Below are 13068 nucleotides of genomic sequence, written 5' to 3'. Positions count from 1 at the left end.
GACCGATAGAAGCACCTTGTCTTTGTAGAACCAACTCAAGGTTGGGTGGGGCGATCCCCGGACCGTGAACTCGATGCAGGTGTCGTGGCGGCGCTCTGGCTCCTTGAGCTTTACAATGGAAGGAGGGACTGGAACAGGAAACAGGAAAAGAGGGGACGGTGTGAGTCTGCTCCGAGGAGGTCTCTAAGTCAAGCCAAAACCAGTGAATAACCGGAAAGATTTCAGCGATAAATCAATAACGGCTGCGGACGCCTGATTTATCCGAGCATTCATCAACAGGAGCAGTCAGGGGCAGCAGAGTGTCGATACGGTCAACAAATGGATACGTATCTAGGCTGAAAGCACCAGAAAGCACCCTTCACGCACGGCTCGGTTACGAGTCGTCTACGGTTTTTCACGTAACCCCGCTATTCCTGTTCCTTCTCTTTGCATTGATCCACATTATTTTTGTCTTTACGACTTTATCCTGTGGGGATAAACAGTCTTTAGATGGCCTCCTCGTGGATCAGTGGCAGCTCATTCCTCTGACTGCCACTGATACCACGCAGGGGGGGCAGCAGTTGTATGGCTTGTGGATGAGAGGGTGAATCCTTATATCTCTAGATGCAACAAGAATGACAGGGTGAATGGTATATGCTTCAATGAGAGGGTGAAGGGATACACGTCTCTATATGACATTTAAATGACAGGGTGAATGGCTGTCTACATGACATGGATGAGAGGGTGAATAGAATATCTCTATATACAATGTGAACGAGAGAGTAAATGGATGCACGCCTCTCTGAGAGGGGGAGTGTTTCATATATCTATGAGAGGATGAATGGTTGCATTTGTCTATGAGAGGGTGAATGGTTGCATGTCTCAATGAGAGGGTGAATGGTTGTATATCTCTATGAGAGGGTAAATGGTTGCATATATCGATGAGAGGGTTAATGGTTGCATGTCTCAATGAGAGGGTGAATGGGTGCATTTGTCTATGAGAGGGTGAATGGTTGCATATATCGATGAGAGGGTGAATGGTTGCATGTCTCTATAAGAGGGTAAATGGTTGCATGTCTCAATGAGAGGGTGAATAGTTGCATATCTCTATGAGAGGGTGAATGGTTGCATATTATGATGAGAGGGTGAATGATTTCATATATTGATGAGAGGGTGAATGGTTGCATGTCTCAATGAGAGGGTGAATGGTTGCATATCTCTATGAGAGGGTGAATGGCTTCACATTTCAATGAGAGGGTGAATGATTTCATATATCGATGAGAGGGTGAATGGTTGTAGGTCTCTACGACAGGGTGAATGGTTTCATATATCGATGAGAGGGTGAATGGTTGTGGGTCTCTACGACAGGGTGAATGGTCGTTGAGGGGTCCAGGTTGAACCGGCCCCCCCTCACCCCTGACTACAGGATCATCTGGATAGACGATGAATGGATGAATGAGTGCATCTCCAGAGGGCAGAGCAGGAAGCGGCTCAGAACCTCCCCTTCCTTCCCTGCAGCCGCAGAAAGCCAACTCTCCTTTTGAAGTGACTCCTCATAAAACCGAGCGCTGCTCAATAGCGGATCAATGCGCCGTTACCACACTTGAATAATGGACTTTCGCCACAGCAAGTCGCAGGTTGAGTGGTAACTACAAATCCACGGTTGGTGTTTCACCGGGTTGATATACGGGGAGGCCTGTCGCCTCGTGCGTCTGCTCTCTGAGGCTCCTTTGTGTTGGGATGAAGATGAAATACAACAGGAACCATGGCTGGAGCAGCGGCGTCCGGTCAGATCCGCATCAAATGTGAGCAAGAAAGGAATATACGAATGCGAGGTTGAGTTTTCTAAGCAGGATTAAATGTGCGCCCCAATAAAAACTAACTTGTAGAACCAACAGCTGCGTTCCTGGAGATAAATTCAAATGGAAACTCGGTGAGAAGATAAACAAAAGGAAACAAGCGCAAAGAGAGGAAATGTAATTACACACGGTAAGATTAAAAAAAAAACAACTTGTGGTTGGTGAAGGCTGAACGGAAACAACACACAGCCTTCAGACTTCACAGGGGCAGATATCAGAAGGTCCCGTTGTTTCAAACGTCCAGAGCCGGATGGGAATCCAAATGTTTCCTCAGAAAACCGTCTGAAACCATGAGGTACGAAACCGACACGGTTCCACCGAGTCAAACCAAGAGGTTTGATGACCTTCACTCAGCTGTGCATGTATATAAAGTCATTAATTCATTCATTCATGGATTATCTACGCCACTTATTCCGCACTCAGGGTTGCCGGAGCCTATCCCTGCTGTGATTGGACGAGAGACGGGGTTTATCGGTTGCCGGGCAACCTCCGGGCTGTTTATACAACAATTCACTCATTCATTCACACACCATATATAGGCAAACAAACATTCACACAGGGTAATTTGAAGTCTTTAATTAAAATCCTGTGTTTTTTATGTGCGTATATATATATAAAAATAAATGAAATAAAATTCTGAAACCAAAGCATTTAAAAAATCATTTATAGTATTTAGTATTTATATACTAGTATTTATATATTGTAGTATTTATATATTCATATATATATTCATATATATATATATATTCATATGAATATATATGTATTTTATTTCATTTTTTCTCTGAAACACGTATAACTATTTGTATATATAAAGATTTTTTTTTTTTTTCCTCTGAAACCCCGTAGCTTTTAAAAGAGTCAATTCTCATAATATCACCAATTTAAAAATCATTGCAGAGAATCGTGTCTCATATTTTGGACCCAGTTGAATGATTGATAAACCCCTTTTATTTCCAATAATAAAAGGGTGGGAGCTTCAAATTCCCTCCCGCCGCAGATACACCCAATCAATTAGGTTAAAAAAACAGGAGATCCACTCTTTGCAACCCCCGGTCGGCTTTCCCTCGAGACTGTCAGGTTCTATCAGGGTTCGTCAGAACCCGTGGTATTATTGTACTGCATGCTGCTATGGGATGTCACAGGATGTGAACCGCAATATCCTTGGCAGTTTGACAGGCACACACTGTACAACCTGATATGCAATAGCCTGTTCACATAATAGAAGGAAAGGCGCGCCCTTCCAACGGGACGGATAAACACCAAACCAATTTCAGTTCGGATCGGGAAAACAAAGCGCGGCGAGGGCCACCGAGAAAAAAGGAACACGGGGAAAAAAAAAAGACCCAGCAACACAAAACAGGAAGTCAAGGTGAGACATGTTTTTCCTACTAAAACCGTAAAAACTGGGTACACTCCGGCACCCTGGAGCCGACGCAGAGCCCCTTCCCCGTCGCTGCCGCATGATGTTGTTATCCATCACGTGTCCTCAAACGGCGATGATAACTCTGGGGTACCAGAATTAACCTTTACGAAACCTTGCGGCTTCATGAGCCGTCACTCGTCTGTCAGCCTGGTAACAGTTGTGCGTCCCGTCTGAGCGGTGAATATTCATTTGCTGCACCTGTGAGACGGGACCCATCGCTCCCCACCTGTGTGCGCTGTGATGACAACTTGGAGGTTTTATAACTCCGACGCAAGGCCAGCAATGGTAGAGGATATATATATATACATGCATATACATGTCAGGGCTCAAAATTAAGGCTTTAATCCAGATTAATTAGATAATCCCTGATTATCTAGATTCATTATTTTGACGCGATTGATGTGTGCAATTTACTCTGACGATCGGCGCTCCGATGCTAAGATGGCCGAACGAACCCAAAACGGGAGGAGGGAGCTAAAGGAAGTAGCTGTCTTTTCACAGAAGCACTTCCTGCTTGAAGTTTCAATTTCTTTTGTTATTAAATGAAAAGAAAATGAATATACTGGAAGGCAAATATGGTTTGGTTTGGTTGCAAGACATCTGAACACCAAATCCGCTGCTCAGTGAAAAATAAAGTCTTTCTACAACCAAAAAATGAAAAAAATCTATATTTGAATATATAATATATTATATATAAATATATTATTTCTATCTAAAAATATATATCAGACTAAAATTTACGTTCAATAGACGTTTCACCTTTATATTTTTAGATAAACATAGAAGGCCTATCAAATGTTTACAATTTTAGTCTGGTTGATTAATTGAGATTAATCATAATTAACTTAGTCTGAGTTAATGAATCAATTTCTTATATATATCTGTAGAAATTAAAACATTTTATCAGTGTCTTTATATCCATCCATCCATCCTTCTTCAGCCCTCAGGGTCCCGTGGGATGCTGAAGCCTATCCCAGCTGTCATCGTGCGAGATGCGCGGTTCACCTCGGACATGTAGACAAACAGCCATTCATCCACTCCAATTAACCTGCTGCATGTTTTTGTAATGTGGGAGGAAACTGGAAAATTTGTTTCTTCAAATTTTAACGCCATATTTCTTCAAATTGTAACACACTATTTGTTCGAGGAGAATATATATATATATATATATATATATATATATATATACACTGTTAAAATTTGTTTCTTCAAATTGTAACACCATATTTGTTTGAGAGTATTGTCTAGATTGATAAATGAAAATAAGGTGCATAAAAATGTACCAACCGTTTTTTTCCTCTCTTATTCGTGAACTCTAGACGGAGTGGGTTCCGCTAGGCTAGCAGGAGGCATCGGAGCACCAATCTGCTCCAGTGAGTGGAATTATGGGATTTGGAGTCATTGTACATTGTGTGTCAGTTAATCGCCTAAATCAAATTAATCATGCAAATTAATTAAACTGCGTGAATGCGTTCATTTTTGACAGCCCAGTTACTCTGTGCTTTAACTTTACTTCATAACTCAATCAAAAGCCTTGAACGTCGCTGAATCTAAACCAGTGTGATGTTAAAAGGTCCCGTCTGACGGTGATGTAACAACCAGCAATATCTGGTCCGGCGTTCAAAGGGCGATTCATCACCGCCGCTCCGCATCGCATAATTAAAGCGAAATGAAACAATCGTCCGGGAGAAAAAAAAAACAAACCAAAGATCAGGTGTTTAACAAGTGATCAGGACGGGTTTCAAAAGGCCACTCACATTTTATTTAACGAGAATTAACCGCGGATCCAACAACTGCAGCAGGACGTTCGGCGTGATTTGCAGGGGGTGAGGCCGTCGCTGGCCTCCGTAATTGCCGGCTGACAGGGTAATTTATGAGCCTTTTCCCGTGTGATAAAACATTTAAGCAAACTACCTCCTTTTGTAGGTCATCTAAGTGTAAGGAGACAGCACGCACACACACACACACACACACACACACATGCACGGAGGTGTATGGGTTGTAATGATGATGGATGGGCCTGTTTAGGATGATGAAACAACTAATAAGTGCTTCCATAGAGTGACTGTTTAACGGGAAATGTAAGTCATTTAATAGAGGCACTTCATATGCATCTGTGTGTGTGTGTGTGTGTGTGTGTGTGTGGACTCACAGTGAACGGTGAGCTGGATGGAAGCGTTGGTCATGCCCACGATGTTCATGGCCGTGCAAGTCAGCAGGAAGTTGTTGTCGTCCCTGCTCACGTTGATCAGCGTGATGTTGATGGAATGGATGGTGTTGTTGCCGTAGACTTTGGCCTGCAGGGAAAGCGAGAGCGTCAGGTTCCTACAGGTTCCTGATCCGGACCCAGATCTTCTCCCGAACCGCCGCCGATCATCAAATCCCCAAGAATTTGCCCGTCTTTTCTCAAACGGCGGGACTTCTTCTCATTTTCAAACCTTCCCCGGCTATCAGAGGTGATAAAATACACAGCGGCCGTTTTTTCTTGAGAGTTCAGCCTAAACCGAGATAAGATCCTGGACGTGGGACTGCAGCTCCTGTCTGGAAACGATACGTTTTTAGCATGCGTGCGCGCGTTCACCTACGTCTTGAGAATCGAAGGTGCGCAGGCCATTCACGGGCCAGTCCACTTCGGGAAGCGGCGAGCCAGAGCCGTTGCACGTGGCCGTGACCCGGCCCCCCTCCCGCACCGTCAGGTTGCTGTGGCTGACGCTGATGTCTGGTAGGTCTGGGAGGCGGAAACAGGGGGATAGAGGGACGGATAGAGGGAGACGGTTGGGACAAATTGCTTCTCCCTGCATGCATAACAAATGTAAAGCTCTCAAAACCGATGTTTTTCTTTTCTTCGGATTCACATCAGATTTATATTCCTGTTCCAATTTCCAGCCTCCTGGACGATACGGCACGTGGAATATGCTGTGTAGTGAATATGATATGTATGCACTGATAAGTATATTTCAGATTTTCCATTGCCTCCCGGGTCCCCTTTATTTCCACCATGAATGAACCTGTTCATGATTGCTGCGATAGAGTAACTCCGTTACTGGTCAACCATGCATTCAATTCCCACATATTTAACATTTGTTGGAACCCTTGTGTCGTGTTTGCCGGTATTGTTTACCTGTTTTCTATATTTTTTTAAAAATTTTATGCATTTCTTTACCTCGAGAAACACCTGTATTATCTTAATTTGTATTTATTTATTTAGTATTCATTTATTTATTTTACTTTCACCATTTAATCACTTTTATCATTTTTATTTTTTCCTTGTTTATTTTGAATCTGTAGTTTATGTCTATGTTTATGTCTTGTCATTGCCCTCTGGCATACAAGAAGGACGGTTTAAATAAAATGAATTATTATTGTTATTATTATTATTATTATTATCATTATCTGTGTCTGACTGCTGGACCTGACAAGCTCTGATGGGTTTTATTAATTCCTGTATATTTCTCCCATTTCCCTGATCTAAAAAAAAAAGCTGTTATTTTAATTGAGGATGAGATGATTATTATGATTTATGATGTTTTTTTTTTCTCTCTGTTCATGTGTAAAGTAAACATAAAACAAATGCTAGACACATTTGGAAAAGGTGTTGGAAAACTTAATAAAAATCAATGCTTTCTGACAATCCGATCCATAAATCCATTCGAACACCGGGTACGTTGAGGAATGACACCTTCCTCAAGGATGTGGCGACACATGCATCCCTCAGTCTCACCACACTTGCTGATGTTCATTTCCTGCAGCAGGATGGTCTTGTTGCCGTCGCTGCACTGTAGCTGCTGACTGCTCAGCCCCGCCTCTCCCCTCTGCTGCCACAGCTGCAGCCAGCGGATCTCACAGCCGCAGTTGAACACCACTTCCTCCAGGTGACTGCGGGATGACAGCGGGCCCAGGCGTTAGCACCGCGCTAAATGGCAACGTCATGGAAACAGCCGGAAACGCGCACTCCGTGTAGAAGCTCGACGAGGTTCGTATACATTTTTGCTTGACGGCGACATCACCGTCGCTGAACCTCAGATGCACTCGGGGGACGGTTTGGACCATCTTTCTAAACATCTAGTTAGCTGGTAACTAGCATCCCTTCCGGCAGCGGATGGGACACGTTCCGCTCCACGGTGAACGCCACGACTGTCGAACGGCCGCATCGTTTCTGTCCCCGGATCGAGCAGTCGCTTCTTCTCACCGGACATGTTTGAGTGTTTATTTTTGAATCCTTTTTTTAAAGGACCGGAGCTCATTTTCTTATTCATGAGAAGAACCTTTGAAAGTGCTGAATGCAACACGGGAGGGTTTCTCCTCAACCGATAGCGTCGGCTGGTTCTCACACTCGGTCTGTATATTGTCCCCTTATCCGGGACTCGGAGTGAATGGGAAGGATCTGTCGGATCTGCAAAGGGGTGAAAACGGAATCTGGACTCGTGGATTAATCTGATCGTAAATGTCACTAGCTTTAGAGGAAAGTCTCCAAAAATAAAACGTTAAATATTCATGTGAAATGTGGCTGAAAGTTCAAATCCTGAAGGCAACACCTGCCCGGGGTCGTCCCTGAATGAATTCAGCCGATATTAATTTGAATTTTACCGGGTCTCATGAGATGTCGTCGAACCGCTCGCCTGAAAAGAAGGTCCCTGCTTGGATTCCCTTATTAGGGGGAGCTTCCATGTTCTCCCCGTGTCTGCGTGAGGTTCCTCAGGGTTCCTCACACGGTCCAAACACATGCAGGAGCTTCACCAGAGACCCTACATTGTCCAAATGTATGCTATGAGTGACATATGAATGAGTGAATGCTAGTTTTATGTCTCTAGAAGTGGTCCTGTGACGGATCCAGGTGGAACCTCTCGATGGACTCCAGCACCCCTGTGACCCAGAATGCAAAATAGTGGCATAGAATGTGAATGAATGAATGAATGAATGAATGAATTCCCAAATCCGCCTCCCCTTCATTATCAGACAAGTCATCATCGCCCGGCCATTTACATTTTAGTTTGTCCCCATAAAACCGCTGCGTGAACACATTTATGTCCCAGTAGCATGAGGAATACCTGCAACACAAACACACACACACACACATGCGCACACACACACACACACACACTGAGTGGAGATAAAGTAGTTTCTCGCCGCCCTGCAGGCCCGCTGTGATGAATGTAAGCTATCTTGTGTGTGTTGCTGTGTTTGCGAAGGGGAAAGGGCTGGGAGTAATGAACATTTGCTGAACTGAAACCCAAACTGATACACATCCATAATATACACACATACACAAACACACGCACACACACACACACACACACACACACACACACACATTATCACCTGCTTATATCCAACTCCACGATCAATAGTTGCTATATTACAGCACAGGTTTGATAAATAGAACAAAGTGGATTTGTCTCGGGAAAAGAGCCGCAGGACAAAAGCGCTGTCTGCCTGAGACGGAGCAGAATGAGAGGAATCTTTTTTTTTTTTTTTTTTTTACTTTAAAAAAGATGAAAACTTTAGTTTTGTAATGAAACCGGGAAAAAAAAAAAAAGTACTTTACACGTATGAACCGCTGCTGTATTTTCCCAGATGAGGAGGGAGTTCTGTGACAGCACCTGAGCTAGCATCAGCCAGGAGCTGTCACACTGTTTTTTTTTCTCTCCGTCACACACACACACACACACACACACACAAACACACACTTGGCGTCGGAACTTTGAGGTGCTGCTGCTGATTAAAATAGAGAAATAAATAAAGAAATGGGAATGTAGCCCAGGATCAGAGTGCACTGACTCTCTCCAGTCACTTGGCAGCTCCTCATTAGCATGTCTGCGGCGCGTGGAACGACCGCAGATGAAGAGGAGCCCGGCGACGAAACGACGGGAGGGGATGAAGACACCTCTCCCGCGACCAGAAGATCTCCGACCAGAAGATTTAGCACATGTAAACAGAGTCGGCGGTTGTGCAAAATTCGTAGAAACACAAATGAGATTCTAATCTCACTTTGAGTGAGGGAACTGGATGAATGAGTGAATAGATCATGTTGGAATGAAAGGGTGAACGGTTGTCTGACTGAATGACGAATGAATGAATGATAACATGTCTTGATGTGCGCTGTGAATGACAGGGTGAACTATTGCGTGTCTCAAATTTGACGTGCAAATGACATGCATGAACGAGTGAATAATTGTCGTGTATCTCGATGTCAGGTGTAAATGAGAGGGTGAATGGTTACACGTCTCTAGTTGAGGTGAATGAGAGGGTGGATTATTGCATGTCTCTGACATACGGATGGTTTAATGCATGAACGAGTGAATAATTGTCATATATCTCTATGTGAGGTGTGATTGAGTGAATGGATGGTTTTATCTCTCTACACGACATGCAAATGACAGTGGATGGTTTTGTCCCTGTCACCATATTGGCAAAAAAATCAGGATAATGAATGACTGAATGCATAAATGAACGGATGAATGAATGACTTAATTACAGGTTTGAAAGACACAAATCTCCTTAAACGAAAGGCAAAGAAAACCCCCTCGCGAAATGAACAATAATTCTTCTAATTTCTGATATGAAGAAGCTTCGCAGGCCAAATTAAGCTTCTTCATCTCGGCGAGAAGATGCTCATCCCGAATTCCTCAGTCTGATGCACGACGCCTCCGCCGGTCTAATATCCAGATATGAGCTCGTCTACGAACCAACTTTAGATTTGGAAGTAAAAACAATTTTTAGTTTCACCGATGTATTCATCCCCGACTTTGTTGGAGGAACGAGGCACTTTTATCTGTAATTTGGCGACACCCTGCAATGCAGGTGTGCAAAAACACAGTTCAGGTCTGGTTCAGCGAGCGCGTCACACACACCGTCCCGTCTCCCGGAAACGTCTTTGAACGCTCCGTCAATGTCACGGCATTTATGAAATATTCACTCATTATTCAAGCCGCTTATCCCGCACGAAGGATGCGAGAGGGGAAATCCCGGCGGACGCCGGGCGAGGGGGAAGGAAGGGGGTCGTGTTCTGGTCAGCTGTCGATCACAGAGCCGCGTTCAACCGTTCACCTTCTCCTTCACACCTGAGGACGATTGTGAGTTCTCGCACGCAGGCGAGGGCGGGAAATGCGACGCAGAAAGCGCCGAACGCACAACGCCGGCTTAGTAAAACACTGCGCCGATACCGATTCATACGTTCATTATCTATTCCAACCTTTTTGGAGACGTATAACCCTTCATCTCGCGTCACACAGAGACACAAAATTCACTCTCTCGTTCACAGGTCACACTATTCGGTCGTTCATTCACACATCCGTCAGGATCAGAACCAGGGAAACAAGGGGCGATCGGAGGGCGAGAGAAGGTTGCATAGCAACCTGGGGCAGATAGCCAATATAGATAAATATATGAATAAAAATAAATATGTAGAATAAAAGGTCAAATAAAAATAAGATCAGAAGAAAGTGAAAAATGCGGCATAATGTAAAAACCATTCACATATCTGGACGATGGATCCATCACGGGACCGCTTACGGAGACAGACAACCATTCTCACAGCAAAACATTCAATCCATCATCTAAACGTCCGGGAGAAACGACGACCGTGTCATATAGAGACATAAAACTGGGCAACGTGGGGTCTCCCCGTTGAAAGTCCTGCATGGAGAACATGGAGACTCCACACAGAAGGAGCCTCCGGTGGGAATCCAACCAGGGGCCTCCTTGGTGTGGAGCAGAAGCGCTGCAACGCTGAGCAGAACCTACTGAACTTCTGAGGAAACCTTGGAGACCCATCCTTGGGTGATAACCCTGGTAAGGAACCCCTGACATTTCTAATTTGGCTCAAACTTCCTTTCAAGCCTCAGATAAAGACGTCGTAACAACCGTCTCGTTTTGGGCCGATCGCCCGGAAGCTGAACGATCCCATCCTGTCCCGTCTCGATAACTGTCCTTGAAAATCCACGGCGGCGGGAGGAACCCGGAGAACCCTGAGGAACCCCGTGTAGAAACTCCCCCGCCGTGGGAAAATCCGACCCGTTCGGCGTGAGGCCGAAGCCTCCCCCGATCCAAAGGTCCATTTAAAACCACCTATTTCTTGGCCGGCTGGCGCAGACACCTTGAGCGGCGTCTGTCACCTTCAACGACGGACCTGTGGACTTTACCTGCCCGCCTTGTTTTTGCCATCTGTTATTCAGAAGGAGGCCAAAACGGTGAGTCACTGCGAGTAGGAGGAGGAGGAGGAGGAGGAGGAGGAAGCCGGTGGCCGAGTGACTCCGGCCGATCCTTAGCGGCGCATTAATATCGCTTAATGGCCGCGTTCGATCACGATTCACCGAAAATGTCCCGAATAACGCGGCGATCTCAGAGTCCTTTCAAATCTGCAACCCCACCAGCGCCCGCCACCACCCGCCCCCTAGTTGACTGGAGTTTATCTGATGACACGCGGCGAATGCAATCTCGTATCCTCTGACATTAACTTAATTACGTTTACTCGTCTACCTGGCCGAGGGAGCCGACGAGTTGTTCCACCGCGCCGCAGATAACCTCTCTCTGTCTCATTAATGCGGCGCAGATAACCTCCAGCTTTCATTAAAAGTGCGTTCGCAAATGGACTGGATGTTAGACATTATCGGGGGGCCGACGGGAGGGGGAAGAAAAGAAAAAAAAAAAAAAAAAAAAAAAACAACTGCAAAAAAGAAAAACAAAAACAAAAACATGAGAGCTAATTGGCGATGAGGTTTTATGCCGCTTCTGCTCTGCGGAAAGCGTGGAAAGGATTCAAAAATACTCGGGTTTATTTTTAAATGCGCGTTTGCTGCAACGTCCCAATGAATGAATGAATGATAGCCTGTATTGATCGACGGGTAATTGATCACGTGGACTTCGGGGCCCGGAACAGATACCACACACACTCCTTCGGCGTTGTATGTGAGTGTGTGTGTGTGTGTTTTTCCACAACTCTGTTCAAGTTTCATTCTAAATCGTGGCAGTTACCATTGAAATCAAATTCGATGAAATAACGTTTTGATCAAAATAGAATATTTCATCATCGAGCAATTATTTTTAGACGAACACATGAACGCATGTTTGGGCCTTAGAGTTTCTTCATGCATTCAGCCATTCATGCACGACTGCATCCCGCCCGACCCGTCATGGCACATAGCATTTTTGTTGTAAATCAACAGTCGGTGCAGCTGATGCTAATGCTAACCAACACATCTGGCTGGGACGCAATAAATTTATCTGGAATGGCGTGATTTGTAGTGAAATTACAGCAACAAGCAAAACCGCTTGGTTATACGTCTCTGTGTGAACGAGAGGGTGAACGCTTGCATTTGAATGAGTGAGTGAATTGACGTTTGTTTTTAAATGACATGTGAACGAGTGGATGGTTGTGTGTCTATATGAGGTGTGAATGAACGAGTGAATATCGTATTTCTTTAGGTGAGGTCGTCTGTCGCTATCTGACGTGATCTTCTGTTCCAGGGTGAATCCCCGTGGCTCCGGCCCTCCTTCCACCCTGATTGAAGGATAAGCGTTGCAATTAATGAGCGAAAGCCTGCATGATATACAGTCAAAGGGTCCCATTAACATGAAGGTAATGGTTCAATAAATACAGCCGTCACTTTAGCAGGCAGGCTTCGACTGTGAGATGGTTAATCATGTGAAACGGCTCACTGAGATTACACAGGTCGGAGGGATTAAAGTATTTAAAATAACTGACGGACGGATTCGAAATGTCTTTTTGGGGAAAGAGAGTCAAAGTGATGCATTTGGGTGAGGCCTTGTTTGTAAATGCAACAGGAAGGCTTCATATTTGATGTT

At 44.7% G+C, this 13068-nt stretch overlaps 1 protein-coding gene across 1 annotated transcript in view; it reads right to left on the bottom strand.

The window, feature by feature from the left end:
• Positions 1-13068, bottom strand: part of LOC147225219 (NT-3 growth factor receptor-like) — a 139562-nt gene that overhangs the window by 58101 nt on the left and 68393 nt on the right. Inside the window, exons 5-8 of the mRNA XM_086163718.1 lie at positions 6986-7140; positions 5850-5992; positions 5417-5561; positions 16-128 (exon numbers count right to left, since the gene is read on the bottom strand). Coding sequence (XP_086019844.1) covers positions 16-128; positions 5417-5561; positions 5850-5992; positions 6986-7140 — 556 coding nt within the window. The remainder of the gene's footprint in view (positions 1-15; positions 129-5416; positions 5562-5849; positions 5993-6985; positions 7141-13068) is intronic.

The sequence above is a fragment of the Fistularia commersonii genome, chromosome 17, assembly GCF_037954325.1.
Source record: "Fistularia commersonii isolate RoL2024-O1a breed Wild chromosome 17, RoL_Fcom_v1.0, whole genome shotgun sequence".
NCBI lineage: Eukaryota > Metazoa > Chordata > Actinopteri > Syngnathiformes > Fistulariidae > Fistularia > Fistularia commersonii.
This window is presented reverse-complemented; position numbering and strand designations above follow the sequence as displayed.